At 45.6% G+C, this 23,097-nt stretch overlaps 1 protein-coding gene across 1 annotated transcript in view; it reads left to right on the top strand.

The window, feature by feature from the left end:
• The first annotated feature begins 8,134 nt into the window (after positions 1-8,134).
• RAB7B (RAB7B, member RAS oncogene family) overlaps positions 8,135-23,097 on the top strand; it is a 45,565-nt gene continuing 30,602 nt past the window's right edge. The window contains exons 1-4 of the mRNA XM_077295145.1: positions 8,135-8,432; positions 11,826-11,884; positions 15,004-15,130; positions 16,159-16,374. Coding sequence (XP_077151260.1) covers positions 11,832-11,884; positions 15,004-15,130; positions 16,159-16,374 — 396 coding nt within the window. The 5' untranslated portion in view covers positions 8,135-8,432; positions 11,826-11,831. The remainder of the gene's footprint in view (positions 8,433-11,825; positions 11,885-15,003; positions 15,131-16,158; positions 16,375-23,097) is intronic.

The raw sequence follows: 23,097 nt of genomic DNA, 5'->3' as shown, positions 1-23,097 counted from the left end.
ATGAGTTTCGCTGCTCAAGGAGGCGGCCATACCCTGAAATGTACTGAGTACAAGAAACTGAAACAAAACCAAAAAACAGTGCCAGCACCCTGTTATAACAAATGCAATGTGTTCGTGTACATACAGTATGGGTTGACAGCCTCTTTTTAACATATCTATCAAGCTCAACATTTCTCAGATTTTCTCTCTTCAGCTGAAGGCAAAACAAACTCTGGATAATTGTAGTCAGAATAAGATTTTTGTTATATAGCACCCCTTCCGCCATCCTCATGGTTTTTTATTGTTTACATTCTGAACATTCTGCCAGCTCTATCTCTATGCTACAATTTCTAAAAAGCAGCATTGTATGTGTTCCACAACTCACACGTCCACCATCTGTGCCTGCTCACTCCACCAAAAAGCAACATCCTGAGACTCCTATACAGCCTCAAGAAGGACAAATTGCTGCACATACAGTTGCTCCTTCCTGACACTCTCCAGCAGTCAGTAATATTACATACTATATTGTTACAGGCCCTGACACTGACTGGCCACACACAGGCTTACTACACCATTGGAGCACAAAGACTCATATAATGTATTAATGTATTGCATTCTAATCTAGTACTCTGGAGCGCCCAGCACCATCCTCTCAGGACAAAGCCACAAGTTGATAAGATTATTTGTCCGATGCGTTGCCTGCAACATCCTTGTGCTCTCCCTTCTCTCCCTTTCTTCCTGTACACATCCCCTTGCTGAGGATCTCAGGCCACAGCCTCCTTAACATCACTGAACAAAGCATACTCCAGAAATTCTGAATGAGCCTTTCAAAGCACAGACAGGAAATCTCTACTCTCTGTGCTTTGAACAGACAGTAGCAGGAAGTAAGGAGCTGCAGGTCACATCACCACAAAACTCAAGGACAGAGCAGAATTTTAACAGCAAGTAAATAATGAAGTTCCTTTATTTCTCACAGGCTTTACAGGGTCTAACCCCTTTAAACTGCCATACACAGGATAGTTGTCGGCAGAACAATTGTTTGTCAGACAGCTATCTGTCTCTACTTTCCCATACACATGTGCGCTTGCCAGGGGAGAGCAGAAAAAGCTGCTGCCAGACACATCTGGCAGTGGTTCATCTTCCCTGTATGCAAAGGATCAGGCAATGAAATTTCAGCTGCCCAAAGCTTCTGCATGCACATAAGATGATTTTCCAATCCTGCCAAAATCAGCAAGTTCAGACAACTTTTATCTCATGTATATGCAGGCCTTCGGAAGGGTATTCTGGGATTAGTGTGGGCCGACCCTTAGTGTCACCTAGCCTAATCAGATCTCCTGCTTTGCACTGATGAGGGATAAACACCCTAAAACACGTCTAAGCAACTGACTGGATGCAACATACAGATGAGCAGAAGGGTGAAACAGCCAAAAAATTATTTATTACTTCCTGTATGGGGGGAACTTGGTAAACAGTTAAGCAATAGAAAACAGCACAAACACAAATATGTTATACAATACAGAACATGCAATAAATCTTAATGTTCAATCTGAATAATCAAAGTCTCTTGCAGGATTTATGCTGGAGTGTATTCTGGGAAAGCTGCTACGCTAGCTTTTCTTGACACAATGGCCCTAGCGAAGGCACTGGGTTTTCCTGCTAGGCTGCAAGTCCTCCTAACAAAGTTTTTCAAGGAACACAGAGCCTCCTTTGCCCCAGCCAGCCCCCACCCCACCAGTTGTCCTAACATAGTAACATAGCATGGCCGAAAAAAGCCATTTGTCCATCCAGTTCAGCCTATATTCCGTCAGAATAAACCCCCAGATCTACGTCCTTCTAAAGAACCTAATAACTGTAAGATACAATATTGTTACTTTCCAGGAAGACATCCAGGCCTCTCTTGAACCCCTCAACTGGGTCCTAGCCTAGGCCGACCCCTTTACCGTATGTTGGTGCCAGAAGCGACGGCCCGGATCACTTGTGTCTCCTTTTTATCACCACAGGTATCCTCCCCAGTCAAAGTCTCCTCTTGGATCTTCGGTGCTTGACTGAAAACGGGTGTCTCTTGGGCCTGGGGTAAAGAAAGCAGGGCTCCGGCTCTCGGCTGGCGTCGTCTGGACCTGGAATTTGATTGGCGTATAGGATGGATTCAGACCGTGACCGGGGCGACTTGATCAGCGTAGATCTGGTCATCGGGTTGTGACCAGCATAGTCGGGTTTTCACATCTCACTGGGCGACATCCGGGCTCTGTCTAACAGCGGCCAGCACCATGCTGGCACATGCTTTCCACTGATGCCTGTCACTCTCACTTCAGGATCGTCCTTGGTCCATGTCAGCACCTTTCTTTCTTGGTGCCTAATCTCCCCATGGTTTGGCATGCAGGACCTTTATATCTGTGAACTTTGTCATTCAAGGCACTTGACCAAGTGCTGCATTTGAACTCATGCCCCTGTAATTTTTCCTGTGTCGGTTGGTTCCCCATGATCCCATCTAGCCAGTAGGTGGCAGCCTTCTTGCACTAAAGATATATCATGCAAGGTATTTCAGGGGTTTCATTGGCTCTTCTTACATTCCTCCCCCAATTTTGGCCAACCCGACCACTCTTGGGTTTTCTGCTGTATCTGTTCTCAAACAAATTTGTCCTGTGTGTATCACTGGTGCATTTGGTCCTGCGGGGATTTTCCAAAGTTCTTCTTGAGTACTCACGTGGGACCGAAGGGATTTTCCAAAGTTCTTCTTGAGTACTCACCTGGGACCGTAGGTAATCCCTTGACTCATTTCCTGCCCCATTCGAAAGCGGCATTGACAACTCTGGTGATGCCAACAGTACAGTGATCCAGTCTATTTCATCTCTTATGGCTCCTGTTCAGGTACTCTCAGCCAGTCCCACTGGGGACATCATATCGGTAGGCTTCTCCACTTCAGAGGAACAGGGCCATAGCATATTTTGGTGTAATACTCAAGGCGGTGCTCCCTCGGAGGCCTCGGGTTGTACTTCATAGACTGGATTTCTGGGTGAATCTTCCTCACTGCTCCTAGGGTACTTCTTCCAAGTGATGATCCAACTTATTCTTTGGTTGCTTGGCCTGCAATAATGCACAGATTCCTGACTGGAGGGCTGACCCGAATGGTCAACTCTTGAAACTTCTGCTCGACCAGATGCCTCACTGTCTGGAGACAGTGCCGGTTTGCAGGACGCAGGTACTCGTATTACTACATGGGCAGATGTTTTGGAGTCAAGCTCTAGCTCAGTAATCTCTCATCCACTTCACCCAAACAGCAGCATATAGGGCATGTTACCAGTAGTCACGTAGATTACACTATTGTAGCCCCACACTAACTCAGAGACTAATTTGGGCCACTTTATCTTCTTGTTCTCTTCCAAAGTTTGTAACATTTGCAACAAGGTCCGATTGAAGCATTCGCAGGCCCCTTTCCTCTCTGGGTGATATGGTGTGGTTCGAGACTTATCAATTCCATGGAGACAGTGCAGCTCTTCCATTACTCTTCCATGGAAGCAGGCCCAATGTTTGGAATGAATCGTCTTTGGGCACCCATATATGCAAATGAAGTCCCAGCAGATGGCTCTGGCTGCCACGCTACTGTCTGGTCCCAAGTTGGGATCATGGTAAAGTGGTCAGTCATTACGAAGCATTATTTGTAACCATTGTGAAACGCCCTGATTATCAGGTAGTCAAACATCAACACCTACAGAGGTTCAGATGGATATGGGAACTCTGTTCTGGAGGTTTGTTCAGCTTGCACAGGGGACATTTTCGGCAACCCTTTTAAACCACCTGTTGCATTTGGGGCCAATACACCAGCTGCTGTAGCCATTGAAAGGTCTTCTCAGCACCGATGTGAACACTTCTCTCTTGGACTTCCTTAGCTAACTGCACCACTAATCCCTCTGGAGCCAACACTTGCCAGGTGATGTCAAACTTTCGAGGGAGCTGGATCCTTCAATACAACAAGCCATCTCTTATGAAGAGCCTTTCCCACTAGCCCAAGATCGGCAGGGTCCTTGCTGATAAAGTAGTCTTATTGTCACAGGTGTGTCACATGTAAAAGACAGTCATCCTGGATCCAGCTGTAGAAGGTCTTTGCGATCAGCTCAAGCACCTTCTTGATTTTTGTATTTCTGTTGTGGAGCGATATCCCTCTCCCTTTAGGACCCAACGGTTACCTCCACCTTCTGCTGCTAATTAGACACCTGTGCTGAAGGTTTATATTGATTCTGAAACAATAGAAGACACTGGCGCTGCACTGCTTCGGCAATGGGACAACAAGGGATAGGGAAAGAAAAGGAAATAATAGCTGCTGGTGAGGTGGCAAAGTCTGTGCTATACCTTGTCTGAATAAGTATAAAAATTCTAAAAATTCCACACCTGCGCTCTAGTTGGTGACAAAAGTAAAATAACGAAGCTGTACACAAAAGAGAGACCTAGCAATATCACACCTGCATGTGCGGTAATGTATATGTGTTCGGCAGATTGTGTGTGTTATATAGCTGCTTACGGCATGAACTGCCTATAGAACATTGCCTGTATATACATATACACTTACTCGTATTGGTGATGTAGGTGGTTGTGAAGAACGGAGAATGTCCAAAGGAGTCCTTCTTACTGAGCGCACTGTGTTACAGCGTGCAGCTGAGGAGGAGAAGTGTCCACGTCTGCTATCCCCAGATAGATGGCTCACCGATAGGTATCCGGATGGGCAAATGCCGCCAACTCCTAGCGTGCCCCGGCCGGAAGCAACGCCGGAGCAGTAGCGGTGTGTGCGGGGGGCGTGGCTAAAAAAAGTGACGTCACAGGGTGGGCGGGCGCGTGTCAGGGGAACCAATCCCCTGCGCGTGTCAGGGGATTGGTTCCCCTGACACGCGCCCGCCCACCCTGTGACGTCACTTTTTTTAGCCACGCCCCCCGCACACACCGCTACTGCTCCGGCGTTGCTTCCGGCCGGGGCACGCTAGGAGTTGGCGGCATTTGCCCATCCGGATACCTATCGGTGAGCCATCTATCTGGGGATAGCAGACGTGGACACTTCTCCTCCTCAGCTGCACGCTGTAACACAGTGCGCTCAGTAAGAAGGACTCCTTTGGACATTCTCCGTTCTTCACAACCACCTACATCACCAATACGAGTAAGTGTATATGTATATACAGGCAATGTTCTATAGGCAGTTCATGCCGTAAGCAGCTATATAACACACACAATCTGCCGAACACATATACATTACCGCACATGCAGGTGTGATATTGCTAGGTCTCTCTTTTGTGTACAGCTTCGTTATTTTACTTTTGTCACCAACTAGAGCGCAGGTGTGGAATTTTTAGAGTTTATATTGATTCCCCACTTCCCTAGTGTTTTGCCCCCCCCCCCCACCTCCCTTTCATCTTTGTTGTGCACTTAAGGTACCTTCACACGAAGCGACGCTGCAGCGATAGCGACAACGATGTCGATCGCTGCAGCGTCGCTGTTTGGTCGCTGGAGAGCTGTCACACAGACCGCTCTCCAGCGATCAACTATGCCGAGGTCCCCTGGTAACCAGGGTAAACATCGGGTAACTAAGCGCAGGGCCGCGCTTAGTAACCCGATGTTTACCCTGGTTACCAGCGTAAAATCTAAAAAAAACAAACAGCACATACTTACAGTCACGTCCCCCTGCGTCCACTTCCTGACTGACTGAGCGCCGTACAGTGAGAGCAGAGCGGTGACGTCACCGCTGTGCTGCTTTCACTTTCACTTTGCGGCGCTGAGTCAGAGGAGGAAGCAGACTGCAGGGGACGCAATGTGAGTATGTGCTGTTTGTTTTTTTTACATTTTACGCTAGTAACCAGGGTAAACATCGGGTAACTAAGCGCGGCCCTGCGCTTAGTAACCCGATGTTTACCCTGGTTACCAGTGTAAAATATCGCTGGTATCGTTGCTTTTGCTTTCAAACACAACGATACACAGCGATCGGACGACCAAATAAAGTTCTGGACTTTATTCAGCGACCAGCGACATCACAGCAGGATCCTGATCGCTGCTGCGTGTCAAACGAAACGATATCGCTAGCGAGGACGCTGCAACGTCACGGATTGCTAGCGATATCGTTATAATGTCGTTTCGTGTGAAGGTACCTTTACTTATTCATCACCCAGCGTGACATTAACACAGCCCTACACTTTTGTAAAAGAAAAAAAACCTCACATTTGTTTTTTTTTGTGTTTTTTCAGTGTTTTTTTTTTCTTTTTCCAGGTTCATGGATCCTCTTTCTGTGCTGGCAGAGCAGTTACAGAGGTTGTCACTGGAGGTGACCAACCTTCATTCTGAGGTTCAGCAGCAAAGACAGTGGCTGCAAACTGCTGTTGTGGGGGACTCTGCAGGTAGGCTGATCCAGTTTGAACCAAAAATTGCCCTCCCAGACAAGTTTTCAGGAGGTAGGGACAGGTTTTTTTTATTTAAAGAAGCTTGTAAATTGTATTTTAAACTTCATCCTTACTCCTCTGGGGATGAGGAGCAGCTTATGGGAATTGTGATTTCACTGTTGCAAGGGGATCCTCAGTCCTGGGCTATTTCTCTGCCACAGGATTCTATTTCTCTTCATGACATTTAAAGGTTTTTCAGTGTTTTAGCCCTTATTTATGATGATCCTGACCGTATTTCCTTGGCTGAATCCAGGCTTCGCTGCCTTCAGCAAGGGACTCGTTCAGTGGAGACTTATAGCTCTGAATTCCACAGGTGGGCAACCGCTATCAAATGGATTTACCAGGCTCATAGAAGCCAATTTTGTCAAGGTCTTACTGAAAGATTAAAAGATGCTTTGGCAGTCTATGAAACTCCTGAGTCATTGGAGGCTGCCATGTCATTGGCTATATGGGTGGATAGACGCCTGTGGGATAGATGGGTAAGACCACCTTCTCCTGAGCCCTCTTTCCGGGACAATACCCCTGTGTCGGGGGGCGGTCCGGGGGTGAACCTGTACTTGTGGAGTTAGAGGAACCCATGCAGTTAGGAGGTCCATCCGCGTTTGTATGTCTCTCCCGACATTCGCAAGAAAAAGGGTGTGTGTTTTTTTTTGTGGGAAGAAGGGAAATTTCATTTCATGACAGCAGAGGTGATGCTAGAGAGCAGGACTGAGAAAATTTCTGTGTTTGTGGACAGTGCAGCTGGAGTCAGCATGGTTGACGATGAGCTTGCTATTAATAATCAACAAGAATCTACCAGCAGATCACCATTCTTTGGTGCATATGGTTTCAATCCACAGTTTGGTACTTTTAGTGGGGGAATGGGCTTCAGGAGTTCCTGAGGAGGAACGTTTTGCTTCGTTGCTCTCTTCAGTGTGGCAAGGGGTTCAGATTAATTTGAGGGTCATGGGAGACAGGTACAAACGTATGGCTGACAGAAAATGCTTGCAGGTCCGGACCAAAGTGTGAATGACTTTGTGTGGTTGTCTACCAGGAATATAAAGTTGAAGATCCCTTCCTGGAAACTGGATCTAGGTTTATTGGTCCCTATAAAATAACCACTGTCAAGTCAATAACTCTGTAGCTTTTCGTTTTGAGTTGCCCTGGGCTCTTAAAATTCACAATGTGGTCCACGGATCTCTGCTCAAGAAGTATGTTGAACCTCTTGAGTCCTCTCTGGCTGTAGAAAATCTATAAAGTTAAAAAAAAAAAACATTTAGAAACACACCAGACCAGAATATGCCAAAAGGATACTTTTTTAGCATATAATCTCGGTGTATGGAACTCTATAGATTTGGTTGTCCCTGGGGAAATTTGTAGGCCCTGGGAACTTTCCCTCTGCCAAATGTAGCATAAATATAAAATAATGTGAACAGACTCTCTCCCATTTTAGGACATGTCTAAGGCACGCCTTACATTCCAGTTCTATGGTAATGCAAATAACATATGAACTGTGTATTATGTATTATGCCATACAGTATATCTAGTAGTTAGATGGAAGGGCCTCCCTGTGTAACCGGAGATAAGGGCTTTGAAACGTGCTGTCTAGTACAAATTCTACAGGGTTATAGCACAGACTATCCCTAAGCCTAGGGCTCCGCACAATTTGCAGTTCTACGATCACATGTAATAGTTGCTCACACATTACACTGTGCTCCTCCCTTGTGCTGTGGTAGAAGTGGAGAGAACAAAGTTGTACTGAAGTCACTATAGGACATCCTCTTCATAAGAAGGGAGGGTGGAAAACTGTGACAGGCTGGGTATAAGAGGGGAAGAAGGAGAGGCACAATGGGGCTCATGCAGGGAAACAAGCTACTGCCATAATAGATCTCAAAGAGCAGCAGAACGTCACCAGTCATTGAATGCAGAGAATGAGTGACGTGGAGGCTTGTGACAGCCAAGATAGTTTTTGTTCCTCGCTGACTTTCCTCATACTCAGTGTCTGCTCAAGCCCACGAAAGTACAAAGAACAGCTTTAGAAGGGAGTATGTGCACCAGAAGGTATGTATATCATACATAATTGGTAGAATGATGTGAGAAAGTCTTAATATTACTACTTTTTCTCCCTGTGACTGTAGTGCCTACTATTATGATTTGTTTTTGATAAAAGTAAATAATGATTCTTGCTAACGATCTCATCTGTTTCAAAGAATGAAAAATGTAAAAGGTGAGACTCTGTTTTCATGAATCACATATAGGGAAAAATTGCAAGTGTTGGTTAAAGGGTTATCGGGTCACACCATACTGAAGATCTATCCAATGTGAGATGGAGGGGAGGATTCCACACCTAGCATCCCTACCGATCAGCTGTTATTTGCTCTGTTACCATCTAGATGTAAACACATGGAACGAGCTGCAGAATACAGCTCTATTTAATGTGTAGCATCTGCTGCAAGGCACTGCAGAACAGCTAGCATCTCCAACAGAGTTATTTTCATCTGATCAGTGAGGGAGTTGGGTGTCAGATCCCCACCGATCTCATATTAATGACATTATCCCATGGATAGGTCATTAAATTGGATGTGACTGGACAACGCCTTTAAGCTAAGATACGAATCCAATGCTATAAATCTGCATATTTATATGTATTTTAATACATGTAGGCAGTTGCTATATTATTATGTTTATTATACTAAAAAAAATTTAAACATTTTTCAGTTAACCATTCATGGTCAGAGTCCTGTTCGTAAATGTAGTTGTGGTGTAAATTATAGCTGCTAGAGCCCAATGCAAAATTGACCTCATATTGGCCAGTAACAGGTCGCAGATACTACTAATACTTCTGCATGCCTCATAATTATGCCACTAGTGTCACTGTCATATGACAGACTATAGGTTTAGAAGGCACATATTAGTCCCACCTGTGTGTGTGATGTGTGCTGCATACGCATGCTAAAATGTTTCCTGCTTCTTAGTGTAACTTTATCTTTTTGGTTTATTGTCATAATTTTCTTTTTCTTTGACTGACAGCCTGCTCTGGACACTTATTCTGCAGAGTAGGCTGTCAGTCTAGGTGCAGGGGGGGGGGGGTGATAAAAGCGCACTCACTATATGGAGAGTAGCAACTGTTACAGCTCCCTGAACACCCCAATAACTGGAAGTGAGTGGCTGCAGGGAGAATAAAACTTAATATTCTCCCTGTAGCCACTTGTTCCAATAGACCAGTAAAACACAATTTAAGCACTAAATAGGTAAATAGCATTTATACAGCTGACAAGTTCCCATTAATCTCTTTGCACTCTATAAAATACATTTATATTATCATTTAGTAGGCTTTAATATAAATTGCTGAATATTCACAGTAGAGTGCCAACCCAGGATTTGAGCCTGCTCCATCAGAAATGGGTGTCAGCTGTAACATACAATTGACACCCTGCTGGCTGGGTGCAAACTACAAACCAGACTGTTTAAACCTTAACGTTTTGCAGTCAAAAGTGTTCATGGCATCATAGTCATTAGACAAAGTTAATGGGGTCCCATTTACTAAGGTCTCCTCCCCCATGCATATGATCCACTGCAGAATGGTGATAAGATACTATAGTATGCTATATACAGTATAACAAATATTTACTATGAGTTCTTATACATGATTATAGATGATTTAATATAATTAGAGTCAGGTCAACTATGCATGGAAGCCCATTAGGCACTGCCAGAGATGGGATCAAGCAGGCTGCGGATAAGTAGACCCTGCACTACAACCTGTACATCGTCTGGGCAAAAGACAGGGGCAGGTTTAGTTACTAAAACAAACAGTCATCAGTCCCTTCACTAACTGCTCCTGTCACAAGTTGAGGATTGAAATGCTGTCCTGTGTTGGGGTCCGTTTCTGCTTTTCATTTAAATAAAAAATATGCTCCAAAAATGTTAAGAAGACCCTTTCGGGATGTCAACTCTCTCAGTGTTAGCAAAATTCTCTATTACCTGCCTAAATACCAGCTCCTCACTCCCCTCTCCATAGAGTCGCAATTGTCATCTCCTATCTCATTAATGTAATAATCAGTAATCACTGAATACAGATTCTACCAGTGATCTGAGAATTTTGAGACTGTATCATCAGTCTGAATGATCAGGAGGAGAAAGAAGCTGATTCCTCTTATAAGATATATTACAACGTTGCTTGTTCTTATGTGTACTATTGATTTATAAAATAATATTTAAGACTACGGTTACTTTTTAAAGGGGTATTCCCATCTCCAAGACTCTATCAGAATACGTAGTAGGTGTAATAATAATAATAATAATAATAATAATAATAATAATAACAAATACCTCCAATTAGAAATGTAGTATAGTTTTTCTGAGTCGCTATGTCTGTTTCCTCATGTACAGGCATTGTAGGACCTTAGGTATCCATGGTTATGAGCACTGATATAGTGACAGTTAGTTAGTTACTAGTGGTCATAACCATGGATACCTAAGGTCCTGTGATGCCTGTACATGAGGAAAGGCACAGCAAATCAGAAAAACTATACTATATTTCTAAGCGGAGGTTTTTGCTAATATTATTATTATGCCTACTACTTATTGGGATAGGATCTTGGAGATGGGAATGTCCCTTTAAATGTTGCTATGGAAAGAAAAGGATAAATTGAAGTACATGATTATTTTTACAAAACTAACACATGCATATCAAATGGATTGCTTAAAGGGAACCTGTCACCATAACCTGCAGATATGGGGCTAAACTGCGGGTTAATAGGTTAAGTCACCGTTCCGAGAATACAGTGCGGTGGCTGTATCCGCGCCCCCAGTCCTGACTGACACTGGTTCTGCATTGGGGCTCAGCTGTCAGTCAGTGCGGGGGATGCAGTTACTAAGAGCGGTGACTGAACCAGCGACGGCGCCCCCTCATGACTGAAACCAGAACATTTCCTGGGCGAATAAAGGTCATTTTCTCCCCGCAGCGTTCAGCTATGTGCAGGCGCGCCGGGCAGGTTAATAACGCTATTAAACTGCAGATTATCCCCATATCTGCAGGCTAATGGCATTTTTGCTGGTGACAGGTTCCCTTTATTGAACTTAGCCTAGGCCACTTTCACACAGCTGTATTTTGGTCAGTAATTGGCATTAGTATCTGAAAGCCTAAGCAATTAGTGAGTCCATAGCATAGAAGAGGTATAATTTTTTCATCATACATTGTGTAGGTTTCGTCAATGGTTTTGGCTAACAAATATTGATGTAAAATACTGGCCAGAATGCTGACATGTGAAAGTGACTTTTTACCGGAATCCATTAGGAAAGTGAAACACTAAAAGGACAGAGGGCAGTTCATAACATCCAATAATCACATAGTGTTACCGCACATACAGTACAAACTCACCTACGAAGTGTATAAAGAAATGTTGAAACTTGCTAAGTTAATAATACACATGTCTGTTTTACATCTTTCAGCTCTTCATGAATTCCGAACAGAAAGTGGATCTGAAAATAAATATTATTGGTCCCATGGGGTAAGATCGATAAGGGAATCCGTTTTTTTGCAAAAAAAAACATAATACTTTGACATTTCATTGCTATGAGTGCAGTGCATAAATGACAAAATGTGGCTAAAAACTAATTCTAAGGCCCTGGGACACCACATTAAGAGTTGTTATCTAATATATAAAGCTGAATGTGTGTGTGTATGTGTGTATGTCTGGGATTGGCATCTGCACCGTCGCAGCTACAGCCACAAAATTTTGCACAAAGAACAAGAAGACAGCGCCACAATGGATGGTGAAAAAATAGGAGCTTACATTTATTCTGCCTCCTGTAGCGACTTTTCGGTCAACAAACCTTGATAAAGGTCTGTTGACCAAAACGTCGCTACAGGAGGCAGAATAAATGTAAGCTCCTATTTTTTAACCATCCATTGTGGCGCTGTCTTCTTGCTCTTTGTGGTCTTGGTACTGGCTGGGATGGGCTCCCTGGTTTTGGACGTGCGCCCTTGTGTCCGCTGAGACCTTCAATTTATATATGAAAGGGTGCGGTTTTGACTTTCTTTTGTTTTGACAAAATTTTGCACAGTCACACGTCTGGACTCTGAGAGCGTCATAGGCTATGTTGTGAGGCGAAATTTTAACCCCGCGCATTCCAATTCACCAAACAATTTTGCCCCTATCTACATAATGTGGAAAAAGTGAAAGGAAAAGTGTTGGAGGCAAATTGACAGCTGCCAGATGTGAACAAGGGGGACTTAGAGAATGAGAGCGATGGTGCCAAAGAGTATATACCGTACAGTTGCTAAGGTGGGGCCCCGACATGGGATACTCACCACACACGGGGATATGAACACACACACAAAATGCGCCACACACTACCACGTGCTTGAACACATATACCACCCTCAGCACACATTTCACCACACATACACCAACCTCGCCACATAAAAGTTGAAACACAAAAGTTGCCACTCAAAACTTACCATGCACAAAACTCGCCACATGCAAAACTAGGCTCACGCAAGACTCGCCACGCGTGCAAAACTCACCTCATGGAAAACTCGCCACACGCAAAACTTGCACACGCGGAAAAATTGCCACATGCACAAAAGTTGCAACACATACAAAAGTTGCCTCACACAAAACTTGCCCATACTCAAAACGCACCACACATAAAACTCGCCACGCGCAAAACTCGCCATGCGCAAAACTTGCTGCACACAACTTGCTACACTAACCTGTCACATGCAACTCGACACACAAAAAGTTGCTACATGCATGTCGCCACACAAAACTCATCTCACAAAAGTCGCTACATGCATGTCACCACATGCAACTCAACACACACAACTTGACACATGAAACTCGCCCTAAAACACACACAAGTCTGGTATTATCCTTCAAAAATAAAAATCTGATTAATAAGCAGACACACTACAAGAGCAACAAATGTACCATATAGGAAATACTGCAGCTGTCAGTCACATGACCTGTCTATTATGTGTATGTGTGAACTAATATATACTGCCAGGGGGGAGGGCTTCCTGTTGGCTGGGGATTTACATATATAAATATAAGTATATACTATATACAGGAGGAGATGACATACAGGTATATACTATATACAGGAGGAGATGACACACAGGTATATACTATATACAGGAGGAAATTACATACAGGTATATACTATATAAAAGAGGAGATGACACATAGGTATATACAGGAGGAGATGACATACAGCAGGTATATACTAAATACAGGGGAGATGACATACAGGTATATACTATATATAGGAGGAGATGACATACAGGTATATACTATGTACAGAAGAGATGACATACAGGTATATACTATATACAGGAGGAGATGACATACAGGTATATACTATATACAGGAGATGACATAGAGGTGTATACTATATATAAGGGAGATGACAAACATGTATATACTGAGGGGAAAATGAGAGGTGTGAGGTGAAATTGAGAGGTGTGAGGTGAAAATGAAAATGTGTGAGTGCAAAATGAGAGAAGTGAGGGAAAATAGTGGAGTGATCGGAAAACGACAGATGTGAGGTCGAAATGACAAGTGTTAGGGGGGAATGAGAGGAGTAAGGGGGGAAATGAGAGGAGTGAGGGGGGAAATGAGAGGAGTGAGGGGGAAATGAGAGGAGTGAGGGGGAAAATGAGAGATGTGAGGGGGAAAATGAGAGGCATGATGGTAAAATGAGAGAAGTGAGGTGCTATAACTAACCACAGATATTTACTATGCCCAGGCAACGCCGGGCTCTTCAGCTAGTGTGAGATAAAAAGCCTCTTTAAAAACTTGCAAGAGAGCAGTGTCAACTTAACGATGATGTCCTAAAACACTCTGCAAAAACAATCGTAGATGATCCAAATAGAGAGCATCGCTCCTGGTTTTACTAAAAGTGTTTGGGCATAAATTGGATACATTGGATACATGAAAAAGTAGTAAAGAGGAAATTCCTTCTATCAGGAGTCAATACTTGTCTAAACTAATATCATAGGAGATCCTGGTAGTAGAATCTGAGACGCTCTCACATGTATATGAGGAACTACTTCCCGCTCCTTTACCTCCGCATAAAGGCGGAAGCAGCTAGGAAAGCATGCCGCCCACTTGGAATTCTAGACATGGGCAATGCACCCCTTTCCTCAACCTCCTCACCTATTGAAGAGACTGGCCTAAGTTTTTATTACAGGTAGGCTTCTTAATATATATTCAGCAACATTTTAGATGAAAAATATGGAATATTATAGGCTTGATCCCAGGATTGCTTAGAAATACTCCCAAATTCCACTTTGTTATATGGTTTTGGTCCAGTATCAGGATTGTTCTAAAAAAAAAATCAGGATTGTTGGCAAGTACACTAATGTTTTGCACCAGTAACTACATAAAGTCAGGGATGGGCCTCAATCATTTCCTTCGCAGTAACCTGAAAAACAGCTACTACTTTTCCTTGAGCAGTAATTAAAAGGGTTACATCAGATCTTCTGCACAATGGAAACCTACATAAAGTGCCAAATTGCAAACAACTTGTTTTTCACACAATGTATAACAAATTGTACAAATACAATGTATAACATGAAACCGGAAAACATTATGAAATGCTATGATTCCTCCTATGTCTACAGAACTGGAAAGACCTCCCTTTTGAATCAATATGTGCATAATTGGTTTCGAAATGACTACCGGAATACACTAGGAGCGCATATACTCACCAAAACCATCCAGCTGGAAAACAAGACCCTAAAGATGCAGGTTAGTTATGAAAAAATATACTTAACTGATTATTTTTTAATGTAGTCAGTGGCAATAAATCAACTGAGAAGAGCTAAAAAACGACAGATAAAAGAGTGACCAACTTTCCTGTCAGGAGGAGCTCACTGACGGATTATCGGGTAAAGAGGTCGGCCACTTTCTCTCATTATTGCAGCTTTCCTCACAAACTGACCAGAACTTCTGTCCATACAATGGCTGCTGGTGGAGGCGCTTGTGACCAAACCAGTCCATGAGTCTCTTCCAATAGAAAAGCAGCTTTCCCATCTCAGGTGTTTTACATTTGAAGGAGACTGATTATCTCCTCTGGTCACATGATCGGCAGCCATTGTATCGACAGGAGAGATGTGCAGTTTGGGAGGAAAGCTGCCCTAATTAGAGAAAGTGGCCGACCTCTTTTCCAGAGAATCTGTCAGTGACCTCGTTCTGACAATCCATCAGGAAAGTGTGTAACTTTTATCTGTCTTCTACTGAGTGTCTCTCAGCTGATGTGTGGCCACAGATTACAATACGGGAAACAAAGATCCTGTAAAGCCAAAGGGTGCAAAATTTGTAATGAAACCCAATTACAAAAAATATCATTATCCCAAAATACATGCATTTACGTACAAAAATGGCCTTAAAAGATGGACAATCCATTTAAGTCAATATGAAAGAACTTTTATTATATTGATTAAAATAGCTTTGGACAACAGAAGTGCATGACCAAGATGGAGGCAGTCACCCCACCACATGTACAATGCAATAAATAGCTAAAAATAAGGAAAATAAGTGGGTACATGCATTACTTCTACCATATATTTAATTGTCTTAGAAATGTGAGATTCTTAGCACTGTATAGTACAGTATTTACAGTATTGTGCCTATATAGTTCCTTTAATGTTACACACACATATTTTGCATTTTACTTACATATTGGTGTTTCTTTATAAGACGAGAGGTCTGTATCTGAAAATATTAGTGACTTTATGTCTGTAGAGCCACCATCTCAGATATGTTCTTTTTCATAGATCTGGGACACAGGTGGCCAGGAACGATTCCGGTCTTTGGTGTCCTCCTTCTATAAAGGCTCTGATGGTTGTCTTCTGGTCTTTGATGTCACAGATGAAGAATCTTTTTCAAATCTTGAGACCTGGAGGGCAGACTTTATGGATAAAATACAAACACCTGTCACTAATTTCCCTATAATTATTCTAGGTAACAAGATTGACCTGGAGGATCGACAGGTATGGATGTGCTATCCATTGTGGTCAAATGGCATTGTGTAGTCTTATTCGTTTAGTGTTTGACTGTTTCAGGCCCTAAATGCAACCAGAAACAGATACAGGTGAGGATAAGAGGGCACCGAGTATGCAGTAGATAGTGCAGAGGGCTCAGATTGTATTTATATTGCCTCTTGCCATTTTTGATATGTGTGGGTCGTAGGGTGTCATAGGAATGGGGAAGAAAAGTGGTCCTGAAAAAAGGCAGATGCTTCACTTAGTTTTTTGATAACTCTAAGGCCTTATTCGCATGAAAAAAGTATGCATGGCAGTAACTGAGGTGCTTGAGTGTCCATAACAAGGATCTGTAGACACTGTGCCGCGAATGATGCCTTTGTGAAGCACCACATTCTTCCCAGTAAGCGGCGGGTCAGGCTTCCCATCTGGTTATTCTGGCAAATGCCAAATGGGCCAGCACCAGCAGTGAACTTCATGGGAAGAGGGTACACCTCACTTTTAACAGTATCTGCACCCTGTTAAAAACAGTAGCAGAGCAGAGAGACATCAGCTTCCAGCTCTGCAACTCACTTTGATAAGCCAAGGACTACTTTAAGCTTTGTGGCCTGCAGAGGTAGCAACATGAATGGGACAAAAGGAATTACAATTGTGTCACTTCATTGTTGAGGCACTATTACTATGCTAAAGCCCACTGAGGGCGTTATTTCCATGTGAAAGCACAGTGGGGTCATTATTACTATCTGGATGCACAGTGGAAGTCACTAACACAATATGGAGGACAATGGGGGGGATTTTTGCTATGTTAAAATGCAATGGAGGCATTATTACCATGTGAAAGCACATGTGAAAGCATGGGGGCAGCATGGGTCTGCATTCAAAGACCAGAGCCAAATTTCAGTCCCAGGAGCTCTGCTATTAGGAGATTATACCCCCTACCTCATTTCTATTATCAAGTCCTAGGAAGTAATTGAATAGGTCTACTGCTGCCAACGGGCCCCATGCTATGGGTTTATCCAACACATATCTAATATTGAAAAGATGAAAAAGTAATCACTGCGCTAAATACAGTTAAGGAAAATAGATTGATATTGTGCTTATGTAGCGCCCCCCCCACTGCCGCAGGGCCGAGGGGTACCCGGTACCGGGCCTCTGAGTCTCTGCTCTGGGGTTGTCACGGTGGCTAGGCCCCGGTCCGTGACCCTGCCGAGGGGCGCACAGTGAATGATGTGAGGGATGTAGATGGTGCGGTGCGGTAAATAACGAGGACACCAGGTTGCAGTCTCTTTACCTCTTTACTGAAGGTTTTAGAGACCTCAGTCCAGAGCGCTGTCCGCCGTGTTGTCAGAGACCGGCCGGTCCAAAGGCATATCAGGAGTTCTCTTTACAGGTGGGAATCAGTGTCTACCTTCTAGCGCTGGGTGTTGTAGTCCTTCCCTGCTGAGCTCCCGGGATAGTCCTCACAACTGAATCTGTCTGTCTCTGATGTTCGTTCTCTCCGTCCCCCAGGTGATATGGTAGGACGCACCCGTATGACGGGGTAGGCCTGGAGTTCTTCCGGGACCCTAGAGTCGCCCCTCTCCCACAGCTGCCTCCGTTGTCTGCTTAGGTGATTTGTGTGAGACAGCCAACCTATAATTGGCTGCCCTGCCGTGGTTTGCAGTAGTACTTAGAGTCTCTTACTTGCTCGGCGTTCCGGCCACCGACTGTTTGCGCCTCAGAAGGATGTTGCCTCGGTCTAACAGCATGACTCCTTCTGGTCCTAATTCCTCTTTTCTGTATTCCCGTTGTTCACTGGTTAGTTCTGCTCTGAGGAGTCTGCCAGGATCCCATCCCTGACAGGTCCTCTCACTAGCTCTTCCCAGCTACTTCTCTCTGTCTTCCTGTCCAACCCCCAGTTTTACCAAAGTGTGAGGAGTGGCCTACTAGATAGGACCACCCCCCCTGGTGGCCGGAGTGTGAAGTGTAGTGAGGTGTTACCTGGTCAGAGAAACTCCTTTAGTGCAATCAGACGTACCATAGCTCCCCATAGTGGCGGAGCCACAGTACTGCAACGACCAGGACTCTGGGGCGCTGCACTCCCCCCCGGTTAAATCCAGTACTCCCGGACTGGGAAAACAAGAACAACAATACATGTTAACAGGAAACACACAAAATTTTTGAAATAGCATAACAATTAAACATAACAGTGCTTCCCTTTATGGGAGGTGAGAACTCTTGAACGTTGCGAAAGTTAGGTCATGCACAGTTTATGACTCTCAGTTCAGTGGTTGAAACAGCGGGGACCCCGGGTAAACAAAGGGGTCCCCTTTTGAAAGTTTTTGAGCAATTCACCGTTCATTACTCTATTGTCCATTTTAAAACCTGTAACAAAAAATATGTACACAAACATTTTCAACTAGATAGCAGCCCTTATCAATACCTCCAAGTTTTGTAGCGAAGGGGAGTTTGGTTCTGAGTGCTGCGTGTGGACCTTCGCAGCGCAGGGGTTGCTATTGGCCTAACAGGGCCCGCTATGCTTGCTACCGCTGGTGTAGTGCACTGTCTTCTAGCTACACTTCTAGTGAGTCTGGGTAGCACTGGCAGGTAGGGGCTCTCTGAGCTGCTGCTATCAACAGTGGGTATGGCAGATTCACCGAGAGCAGAGGGAGGATTTGCCGGTTCAACGGTTGGCATGGCATCTTCAGGTAGGGCTTGTTGAGGTTGCGGGACCGGATGATCTGGTACTACCATTGCTTCTGGTGGTTCCGGCTGTTGAAACATTAGAACAGGTACCACGATAGCTTGATTTATCTGAGTCCAGGACTGGGGGAAGTCACCAAGGACGGTATGGATCATCTTCTCCTTTTTCACCGGCGGGGAGATTTCTGGGGCCGTGTCCCTCTCTCTCAACTTATCGGGGCAGACCTTAAGGTGATCCCTGGATACCGCTGTCGAGGTCTCCCCTCTGTCCTTGCTGATGAGACAGACCTTCGTGTTGTCAAAATCGGATGGCAGGATGGTATACGGTTCCGCTTCCCATTGGTCATCGAGCTTGTGTAATCTCCTCTTTCGTTTAAGTACTTGCTCACCAGGTGACAGGGGAATCGCAGGAGCATGTTGGTTGTAGTCCCTTTCTTGTTTCTGCCTAGCCTGGGCGAGACTTCTTTCTACACACTCCTGTACTTCGCGGTACCTTCGCTGCCTTTCTGCATCCCAATCGGCATCCGGCGAGATATCTTCGGGTACTAGGACCCCCATGTCCAGATCAACGGGTAACCGACTAGATCTTCCTCGCATCAGGTACGCTGGAGTACAGTTGGTGGAATTTACTGGGATGTGATTGTACATATCCACCAAGTCGGGCAACTTTATTGGCCACAGGTTCCGTTCCTCCACAGGCAAGGTCTTCAATAAATCGATTACCACTTGGGTCATCTTCTCACACATCCCGTTGGTTTGAGGATGGTACGGTGTGGTTCTGATCTTCTTACACCCGTACAGTTGACAGAATTCTTGGAACACTTCCGCTTCGAATGCAGGTCCCTGATCAGTCAGTACCTTCTCTGGGTAGCCATGGGGCCTACAAAAGTGCTGCTGGAAGGCCCTGGCGGCAGTCCTGGCCGTTAGATCCTTGACAGGCACAACCACCAAAAACCTGGAGTAATGGTCCACGATGGTAAGGGCGTAGATATAGCCCGACCGGCTAGGTGTCAGCTTCACATGATCCAGCGCGACCAGCTCGAGCGGCCGTTTGGTGATGATAGGCCGCAGGGGAGCTCGTTGACTGTCACGGTCCTTCCTGCGCAGACTACATGGACCACACTCCCGACACCACTTCTCAATGGTTCTCTTCATGCCAATCCAATAGAACCTCCCTCGGAGTAGCCTTTCTAGCTTCCTCCATCCGAAGTGTCCGGCTCCATCATGGTAAGCTCCCAGAACCATGGGCGCATCTCGCCTTGGCACCACTATCTGCCACACCAATTCATGAGTACGTGGGTCGATGCTCCTCCTGCACAACTTGCCATCATGGATAAACAGTTTGCTTCTCCCCTTCCACAGCTGTTGGGTCTCTTGTGGGTCATCTGGGCCAGGGTGCGACCCTGCCTGCGTCAAGAGCTCTTTCACCCGACGGACCGCGGGGTCACCATCCTGGGTTTCCGCCCACCCGTGATGGGGCAGGGGATTCAGCGTGGCATCCGGTTGGTTCTTGTGCCTGTTCTTCACATGATGAGCGTTCTGAGTGGCTTTGGGGCGATGGAATGCAGGCAGCTCCACCTCTTCAAGTGCCTCCGGGTCTTCTCCCACTTCTGGCAAATTGGGCATTCGGGACAAGGCATCGGCATTGGCATTCTCGTGTCCTGCCCGGTACTTGATGGTGTAATCGTAGTTGGACAGCCGGGCCATCCATCGCTGTTCCAAAGCCCCGAGTTTGGCAGTATCCAGATGCGTTAGCAGATTGTTGTCCGTGAAGATGGTGAATTTCGCGGAGGCCAGGTAGTGTTTGAACCTCTCTGTCACTGCCCAGACAATGGCAAGGAATTCCAGCTTAAAGGAACTGTAGTTATCAGGGTTCCTTTCCGTGGGACGGAGTTTCCTGCTGGCGTAAGCGATCACCCTTTCTTTGCCTTTCTGGACCTGAGACAGCACGGCTCCTAATCCCACATTGCTGGCATCTGTGTACAGCACAAACGGTTGGTCGTATTCGGGGTAAGCCAGTACCTCTTCTCCCGTCAGTGCCGACTTTAAACAGGTGAAGGATTCCTCCAGCTCCTTGTTCCAATCAAAGGGGGTGTTCCTCCCCTTGGTCTTCTTTGGTTGGCCCACCAACAGGTTTTGCAAGGGTGCGGCCTTCTTGGTGAAGCCCTTGATGAACCTTCGGTAATAGCCTACCAGCCCAAGGAACTGCCGGACTTCGTGGAGGTCACTGGGCTTTGGCCAGTCCTTGATCACTGTGACCTTGTCGGGGTCTGGGGCCACTCCTTCAGCGCTCACCACATGGCCCAGGTACTGCACTTTAGGTTTCAGCAGATGACACTTGGACGGTTTCACCTTTAAGCCAAAGGTGGACAGGGCTTCAAACACCTCGGCCAGGTGCTTCAGATGGTCTTCGTAGGTCTTAGAGAAGACAATGACATCATCCAAATACAGCAGCACGGTTTCAAAGTTCATGTGTCCTAGGCAGCACTCCATCATCCTCTGGAACGTCCCTGGAGCATTGCACAATCCGAAGGGCATGTAGTTGAACTCGCAGAGACCCATTGGTGTCGTGAAGGCCGTCTTCTCTTTGTCCGCCTCCGCTACAGGAACCTGCCAGTACCCACTGGTGAGATCTAAGGTAGAGAAGTAGTTAGCAGATTTTAAGGCAGCCAGAGATTCCTCTATCCTGGGCAGTGGGTATGCGTCCTTATGTGTAATGCGATTCAACTGCCTGTAATCAACACACATCCTCATGGTACCATCTTTCTTTTTAACAAGGACTAACGGAGCTGCCCAGGGGCTACAGCTGTCTCTCACCACCCCAGCCTCCTTCATTTCCCGCAGCATGTCCTTGGCACACTGGTAGTGAGCTGGGGGTACAGGGCGATATCTCTCTTTTATGGGTCGGTGATCTCCCGTGGGGATGTGATGTTGGATCCCTTTCACCTGCCCAAAATCTAAGGGGTGTTTGCTGAATACCTGCTCGTACTCGTGTACCACCCTGTAGGCCCCCTGTTTTTGATAGGATGGGGTAGAGTCAGTGCCCACATGCAATTCCCGACACCAGTCTTTCGAGTGCTCTGCAGAACCTTTGTTCTCCGCCACGTTTGACGGGACCAAGGGTTCAGGTGTCTGTATCACACTATTATTGACAGTGAACAGTTTGGCGAGCGTGGTATACTTGGTGAGGTGAACCTCTTCCTCCCCACAATTGAGGACACGTACGGGCACTCTCCCCTGGCGGACGTCGACCACCCCCCGGGCTGTCAGAACAGTAGGCCTATTGTCTGAATATACGGGTTCTACCAAGGCCTGGTAGTCCTTACCCCTGAGGCCTATGGCTGCCCGACACCATATTAACATCTCACTCCTGGGGGGTATCGCGATGGGGTTTGAATCACTCACAGTGACACGCCCAATCTCACCACCAGTCAGCTCTACCTGCTGTCTCTGCATCAGAGCTCTGATTTCCTTCTGCAGGGCACGTTGCTCGCTGTGGCCAGCGGTTTCTGCCACCTGTTGCAACAAAACAATAACTTCTGCAAGACAATTTTCTATAACATTAGTACCAAGAGTCATCATGGGATTACATTCTCGACGATCAATATCAACAATCACAATCCCTTGGGCTTTCAATTCCACCCGCCCCACCTTGATGGTGACCTCCTTATACCCCACTTGTGGCAACGGCTGACCATTACTGGCTATTATGGTGAAATCATCGTCAGGGCCACGAGTAATATCAGCGTCCTCCCAATACCGTTTATAAAGCACGTAAGGTATAGTCGTCACCTGAGAACCGGTGTCCAGCAAAGCGTTCAAGGGGATTCCATCAATCACTACAGGGAGAACTGGTCGTCCTCCAATATACTTGGTTCTCCAATGCTGCGGGCCTGACCGTCCTACTCCTGGGGGTTGGCCCTTTGCCCCAGGGGTTGCTCGTTTAAAGGACAGTACCTTGCAAGGTGGCCCACCTGGTGACAGCGGCGGCAGATGGGTCGTCCGTCCTGATGGAAGCGATCGCTGTCCCGGCCTCTGGTCGGTGGGGTC

The sequence above is a fragment of the Ranitomeya variabilis genome, chromosome 3 (assembly GCF_051348905.1).
Source record: "Ranitomeya variabilis isolate aRanVar5 chromosome 3, aRanVar5.hap1, whole genome shotgun sequence".
Classification (NCBI taxonomy): domain Eukaryota; kingdom Metazoa; phylum Chordata; class Amphibia; order Anura; family Dendrobatidae; genus Ranitomeya; species Ranitomeya variabilis.
This window is presented reverse-complemented; position numbering and strand designations above follow the sequence as displayed.